The sequence below is a fragment of the Citrus sinensis genome, chromosome 8, assembly GCF_022201045.2.
Source record: "Citrus sinensis cultivar Valencia sweet orange chromosome 8, DVS_A1.0, whole genome shotgun sequence".
NCBI lineage: Eukaryota > Viridiplantae > Streptophyta > Magnoliopsida > Sapindales > Rutaceae > Citrus > Citrus sinensis.
The window spans coordinates 3,028,474-3,036,416 of NC_068563.1; the positions used below are offsets into that span (position 1 = coordinate 3,028,474).

The 7,943-nt window shown below is 36.5% G+C and overlaps 1 protein-coding gene across 3 annotated transcripts; it reads right to left on the reverse strand.

The window, feature by feature from the left end:
- Window positions 1-3,300: 3,300 nt before the first annotated feature.
- On the reverse strand, window positions 3,301-7,943 carry LOC102618173 (bZIP transcription factor 23). Of its 3 annotated transcripts, XR_003066718.2 has the most exons (6): window positions 7,778-7,943; window positions 5,555-6,845; window positions 4,228-4,299; window positions 4,106-4,135; window positions 3,602-3,745; window positions 3,301-3,436 (listed from the first exon to the last, which is right to left on the reverse strand). XR_003066718.2 is itself a non-coding variant. In XM_006487049.3 (5 exons), the coding sequence occupies exons 2-5, from the start codon at window positions 6,719-6,721 to the stop codon at window positions 3,668-3,670; spliced, it is 1,347 nt and encodes a 448-aa protein (XP_006487112.2). In that variant the 5' UTR covers window positions 6,722-6,845; window positions 7,778-7,943; the 3' UTR covers window positions 3,301-3,667. The 3 variants fall into 3 exon arrangements, 2 of the variants coding, with proteins under 2 accessions (XP_006487112.2, XP_006487113.2); XM_006487049.3 differs by having other exon boundaries at window positions 3,301-3,745; XM_006487050.4 differs by having other exon boundaries at window positions 3,301-3,742; window positions 7,778-7,942.

Here is a 7,943-nt window from a genome sequence, read left to right on the forward strand (position 1 = left end):
TGCCATTTCTAAGAGAATGCTGCCATTAGCATCTTCAAGGTTTGCCGCAAGACGTTGACAATATCCATCAGGGAAGCTTTTATTGATGATTCAAGGGTTGAGTTACAGAGCTATATGAATGAAATCAGAGAGAACAAGATTACACTCTCTCTCTCCAATTTCTCTCTAAAACTATCTAGCAAACTGCACGAAAACTCAAGCTTATAAACCAGCTTCATATGAGCTTTAACAACCGAGAAAGCACAGGTGCTTGACACGTATACAAGAGGCCATTGTAGTGAACTCGGCTTCATTTAAGTGATCACGTTGTCACGGAAGTACGGAACGCTCAAATTTACTCATCCGATGGCAACGGGCTTGCTCGCGTGACAGCTGGAAATCAGTTTAAGCCAAAATGCTTTCATTGATGTCGTTTAAGGCATTAATAGTATTGTGCTTGTATGCATTTACCACATGAATAACAATTCTCCACTTTGAATCAAACCTCTTGCAACTAATTCATTCACCAAAACAAGCATATGAGGAACTGCATACACCAAATAAGTCCGGACATTTCTTGAACTTAGCTACTGGGACAACTTTTGTGAGCATGTTAGCGGGATGATCAATCAATGTGTATTTTAACCATCCTAATCATCCCTTTTGAAACCTCATTTTTAATAAGCTTTTCGGGAAATTTCCAAACGAACAATTTAATGGAGCTTAATATCAATATGCTTTGTCTTCTCATGGTGAGTAGAATTCTTGCACAAATGCAGTGCACTGGAGCTGTCACAGAAGATTACTTTCCAGTTGATTAGGCAGCCATTAAGCATGAACATATAACCTCTAAAAAACCTCATCTCTTGCATCATCAGAATCTTCATAACCTCACAAGCCATTTACAGCTCTATCTTTCCTTCCATACAGCAATCCAAGTCTCAGAGTCCCCCAGAGATACCTAAGTATCCACTCAACTCCCTTCCAATGTTCTTTGCTTGGTAATGCCATGTATCTATTGACAACACTTCCAATATGTGAGATGTCAGGCCTTGCAGTATTATGGCATACATTAGACAACCAACATCATTTGTATATAGAGTATGTAACATCTCAAGCTTTTCATCTTCTGTCTTAGGATAGTAAAGGTTGCAAAGCCTGAAATGAGCTCAATGGAACTTGAACATGCTTTAAATCTTCCATATTAGAGGTCTCTAATATCTTCTGTATATATTCCTATCGAGACAAAAAAATTGAGCCTTCACTTATTGTCCTGATGATATAAATTGCCAATATCTTCTTTGCACCTCCTAAATCCTTCATATCAAAAGCAATACCAAGGAGTGTCTTCAAAGCATCAATTTTAAACATTTCTTTGCAAGCAATAAATATGTCATCTACATATAAAAGTAGATATGTGTGCTTATTTAGGTCCAATTGTTTGAAATATATACAACAATTATAGCTACACTTTTTAAATCGCTATATAACCATGAATTCATCAAATTTGAGATATCACTACCTAGGGGATTGCTTCAAGCCAAAGAAGGATTTTTTTAGCAAACATACATGATTCTGTCTGCCTGGAGCTTCATTACCTTCAGGTTGAATTATGAAGATTTTCTCTCAAAGTTCTTCATATAAAAACTACTGTCAAAGCCAACAATACTCTTATTGATGCATGTCTTGCAACAGGTGAAAAAATTTCCTTGAAATCAACCCCCTGTTTCTGAGTAAATCCTTTAGCAACCAATCTTGCTTTGAATCTTCTTAGTTCTACCACAGTGATACACTTTTTGATTATGTATATCCATTTGCAATTAACAATCCTACTATTTTCAGACCTTTTAACCAACTCCTAAGTACAGTACTTGCGTAAAGATTTCATCACCCCATTCATTGCCTTTTTTCACTCATTTACATATTGATAGTTGACAGCATCTTTGAAGCTTTTTGGTTCTTCAGCATCTATTTCATGTGTAGAGTGGAAAGTAAATGCAATCAAATTAGTATAATTATGCCTTTTAGGTGCTCTAATCCATCTTTTCTATCTGCCTCTAGTTAATTGATAGTCTTAAGTTTAAATTTGAGCTAAAGTATCATCTTGAAGTGTTATATATTTGCTTGCATTTTCACCAAATTCATTTGATTCGTATCATTTGAATTGCTCTTTGAAGATGACTCCACCTCAAACTGTACATCAAGAACTTGACTAACTTGCTTGTTTTTGTCACTATGAAACTTGGCAACCATTTTTTCTTCATTGAATATTATATCTCTATTGATTATGCACCTTGGTGGAGACAAATCAGTGCACCAAAGTTTATACCCATTGGTTCCATCAAGATATCCAATGAAGATACATTTTAAAGCCCTTGGAGCTAATTTTTCTTGACTTATAAGAGCACGAGCCTAACATCCAAACACCTTTAGGTCTCATAATTGGCTAGTTTTCCAAATCAAAGCTCAAATAGAGTTTTAAACTCAATAGTAGTGGAAAGTTCAAGTTCACCAGATAACAAGTTGTGTTGGGAGTTTCAACTCAAGTTTTTGAGTAGTTTAGCTTATATCAAAATATACACCTCACCTTATGTGAGTCATTCTCATTGACAGCTGCAAATCAGTTAAAGCCGAAACGCTTTCAATGATGCCGTTTAAGACATTAAGAGTATCGTACCTCTCACGTGTCTTCATTAAACTATTTTGAAAACGATGCTGTTTTGCTTGTAAGGTGCCGTACTCACCACGTAAGTAATACATCTGAATACAAATATACCATGTGTTAGGATATTATTGTCCAGTTTGATATATGGCCTTCTGTAATTGGTTTTATCACAAACCCTTGGGAGGACTTTTCTTACCCATTTTAGCGGCGACTTCACAGGGGTCAAGGCTTGACGTTTTAAGCTCCGCAATTATTGTTCCTTTCATTTGGACTTATACACCTCAAGTGTCTGGGGAACTCCCATTTTCTCAGATTTAAAAATATATGCTAGTAAATTGAAGAACGCCCCAGAAATGCACGTACCTCTTAGATTACATCCTAAAGTTGAAAAATGAAAATCCGAAATGACACGTCTATAACACCGGCTAAAACAGAAAATCTGATTACCAAAGCTTATTATTCATAGTAGTAGTTAAATAGTCCATATACAACATGGTAAATTAAGGTAATTCCAGAACTTTCCAGATGCAGATAATGAATCAGCCTTTCAGAGATTTTCTTGAGTGGCAGGCAGACAAACAAAAAAAATAGACTGGACAAAACCGAAAAATAAATAGACGGGACAGCTTCCCATGTGATGACCTAAGCTTGGAACATAAGAAATGCAAATAGATGCTATATTATTGAAAGTTCAACTCCAAAGAGAAGGTTAGAGACTAACCAAGTCTGCAAGTAGCCGGTAAAAACACACTTAAAAGCGTACATTCTGCTTAACCATCCTACAATACTTCTCTGTTCAAACCAGAAGCAAACAGAAGTCTTACAGATTAGACGTTTGGTCCACAGTATAAAACTAATTTCGGTTAATAATTTACAACACTTGGTATCTATACATGCAGCTGCCTACACTCCATGGTATGAGAAATAGATCAAAGATGTGCACACCAATCCTCGTACCATATCAACAGCCAAGATTGCATTTTCAAACAAACTTTCTATTATCAGCAGCTCAACTGGTTGACTCTACCAAGGGCCCGTCAGTGTCCTCCTCAAGCACAGTATTTTGCCTCCCCATCGGTACTTCATTTTCTCGATAATCTGCTACAACAGAGAAACAAATAAGGGGGGAAAAAAGCAAACAGACTTCCTTTTCTTCATCAAGAATCAATTATCATAATTCACAAAGTTTTATCAAATTGATTCATAATCCACAAAGTTTTATCAAAGGAACATTAATTAACTCTTGCTTTATGGTTACGTAATCAAACTTCCAAAGCAGCAGATGAGTTGCTTTTTGGCATGTACACAGTCACTGAATATACAGACTTTTTCGTTGAACATCTATCAGAGAAGCTACGGAGATCATATGAAAAATATAAGAGAGGTGCTTATCTTAGTTTTCAAAAATGACCAAACACTGGAATTTACTTGAATGCATTAAAGCAGTAAAAGGGCACATACCTTATTCTTTTCCATTTCTATTTTCTCTGCCTGCAACAACAAAACTTCAGTCAAGGGCATTTGCAACAACCCAAATTTTTAATTAAGAAAATAAGAATTTGACTTTGTTAAGAAAAAAAAACCTGTTTCCTCTCCAACTCTTGGTTCAACTCCTTTAGTTTAGCAACCTCTGCTTCCAGTTCCAATGTATAGGCCTGCCAGAATCCCGAAAGAAAGTAAGAATTGCAGATCAGTTTTTCTACCTTAACACAAATATTCAATAGCCAATAAAGTTTTGTAAATAAGATATAAATGATCCTCAGCAAAAAGAAATCTTTACATAACTCAAAGATAGCTATCTGTTGCACAGAGTTTAGACATCTTTCCTCACTGATTATGTATTGATTAGTATGACACATGCTGTGCTGATTGGCCACAAGGAAACTAGCAAAACCAGTCATATGGATTTCTAAGAAATAGCTGAGAAAAATTGTCCTACAGCTTTTCCAGCACAAAATAATTATTGAAACCAACTTCTGACTCACAATTATGGATACCACAGAAATGTTATTAATGGAGTCTTTATATGCAGCCTTTTTTTCGTTTAGTGGCGTGATTTCTGTAAGATTTGCACAAAATTTCCTCTAAATACTAGGGTTATCAAATAGAAGACTTCCCCTCAAAAATAAATATAACACTTCCAGATAAACACAAGCATGCTCAGTAAATTGTGCTTAAATATAGTTTGTCTATAAGAGCAATGACAATTTATGATGAGTTCTAGCAGCACCAATATGAAAATATACAGGTTATAGTACATTCATAAAACATCAAAAATACAAAAATCTAACAGGAGAATTTGTAACTTCCTTTGATCTTGATTCTGCAAATTCATCATAACCAATAGAAAAACAAATCTTTCTGAAAGGGAGAAAAAGGTAAAGAAAGGTCAATTTTCTTTAACAGACACATGAACATATCAACCGCAGGTACACAATAGAATCAAGTACAGTCATGACTTCTGTTTTTAGACTGTAATCACAGGGAACAAGAGGAATATTCTTCACAGATAAACTGAATTGGTAACAGGCATTATGTTTCAGAGTGCAAAATTCTGTCGCAGAGACTTCCCACTTAGTCCATTCAACCAAAAGAAAAAAAAGGAACTCAATGCTGACTTCAGTCAATCCCATTGCTTCAAAAATTTTGTTATTGTCATAAGCACAACTTTTCTTCAAAACATTAGTTTATAATTTACAGCATGTAAAGCCAAAAATTGTTTTCTAAATAGAGAGTGGAGCATAAAAGCTGCAATTCATAAGGCTAACTGTATAAAACATAAAATGCATCCTTAAGAAGGCTTGAAATTATAGATTTCTGGCAAACAAGGTAAATCAATTCCATAATGAACAATAAGAAATAATAAATAGCAGCTGAAAAAATATATAATGGTTCAACCAACACACTCACCTGCTTGCGTGCCCGTGATCTTGCAGCCGACTCTCTGTTTTTTATCATTCTTCTATGCCTCCTCTCAACTACTTTCTCCAGAGCACCGCTTTTTCTTCCCCGGCCAAACACATAAGGAACTGGTGATGGTGAAGATACATCAGCAGTACTCTTAGCGATCATATCAGGAGAGACCTGAGCAACCTGCGATCCAGTTGCAAGGGTAACACCCCCGGCTCCTAAACCAACCATGCCCATTCCTCCACCTTGCAAACCACCAGCCTGAACTAAGTTGCCATTCATAGAAGAATTAGTGACAGTAACAACTTGACCCCTTGCTCCAGGACTAGAAAGCTGTGTTGTGTTCACCAAATTCATAGGAGAGGCAAAGGCCACAGTCGCTTGCTTGGGGAACAGTGGTGCCTGCTGCTGCTGTCTTTGCTGCTGCTGATATGGGTGTTGTTGCAGCTGTGGCTGCTGCTGCTGCTGAAGCTGGTATTGATGTTGTTGTGGCTGCTGCTGCGGCTGTTGAGAGGATCTTATGCCATTTACATTCAATGCTAAACTTGGGGGCTGACTAGGAACTGAACTGCCATCCTCCATTATCCGATTACCAATCAGACCATTGTTTCTGCTTGGCTGCTGAAACCCAAGAGCTAAACTAGTATTATTATTCGCATAGAATCCAGCATTGTTCAGACTTCCACCAATCTGTTGAGCATCTTCTCTGACTACTCCTGCCCTCACCAAGAACTCCTCTAGAGTCATCTCTCCCAAAGTCTGTTGTCTTTGCGGCACATTTGATCCTCCTCCTCCACCAGCAGCAGCGCCACCACTTCCTTCTTTCATCAAGTCCCTCCAAACTTCATCGACTGTCTTTTGGCTCAACGTTCGCGGCAAAGTTAATGATCCTTGTCTCTGCAAATTCCCACCAGGAGCATTTGATTCTCCAGCAGCACCTGCTGAAGAATTCATGGCATGACTCTCTTCAGCAGTCCATATATTTTTCAGTAGTTCATCCATGTTCATTGATCCAAAATCCTTCCCCAGTCCACCCCAGGTGTTCTGGAATTCTTCAAATGTCAATGAGTACACGGAAGGCTGTCGAGCCAATGGGAAATTCCCAGCTTGCTTTCCATCCCCATATGATGTATCACCAACATTCTTGTAGTTCATTTGAGATCCCATATTTGTTTCAAGCGGTGGCAACAGCTTGCTCCAATCTAGAAGGTCTTATACTTCCATGTAAGTGAAGTAGATCAGAAAAATATATCACTCCACTTCCCTTAACTTCCTTTCTTTAACCTAAGATCTAAAAGTTAACCAAATTAATGAAAGGTTAGTAAATCACATACATAATCCTCATATTAATACCAATTACAGAAAAAACTTTCAAAAGACTCAAAACTCATATAGCCATAAAAATTAAACAATATGACATAAACCTCATACTACAACCATTAAGAATCAATCCCATTATTCCAAGTTTTAGAACAAACAGCACAAAAACAGGAAAAAAAAAAATGTAACAGTCACAGCTTGAAGAAAATTACAACCATGGAAAAAAAAAAACAAAGTGTACTTCTAGCGATTCCATTTCTAAGAATCTTATCAACTAATAGTACAAAGCTCTCAATTAACAACCACCAAACAAAAGTGTCCTTCACAACCATCCAAACTGAACTAGACCAGACCAGTCGCAGCTTCTTTTGTCATGTAACATACTACAGTTCAGATCCAATTTTTCACCCAACACAGTAATAAGTAATCCAACTGTTCTACTTTTTCTCCAAACCCCATCAAGCCTCAACCTTATACTGCAACTTCACATCTTAACAGAAAAATCAAACAAACCAGATAAATAAACTAACCAATTATCTCGATTCATTAGTAAACCCCCATCAAAAACCTTCAGCAGCCATAAAATTAAAAAAATCCCCAGAAAAAAAAAAAAACCCCCAAAACCATTTCAGCCAAATTTAAGACCTTTACAGAAATCACACAAATTCAAGTTAGAATTCAAACTGCATAATAATTTCATCTTCATTATTAGAAAATCTTCCGCTAATCCGATCAGTACATTATTAGAATTTTTTGGTTATAATTTATTTAATAAAACAATATTAGCGAAGAAAAAGCATTTTTTGAAACTAAAAAATATAATTAGAAAAAGACAAAAATAAAAAGAAATAAAACAGATGCGGTACAAAATACAAATAGAAATTGAGGGGGATTTAATTTTACCTTAATTTATTATTTTTTTATTTTTTTTCGGAATTTGTGGAAAATTCAGTGAGCATAGAGAGAGTGTGTGATGTCGTTTCTCTGAGCTTTTTGCAGCGTGGAGGCGACAAGTGTCTATCTTGGCCTCGACACGAGTCGCAATTTAAGGAGATGGCCTTTGGGTTTT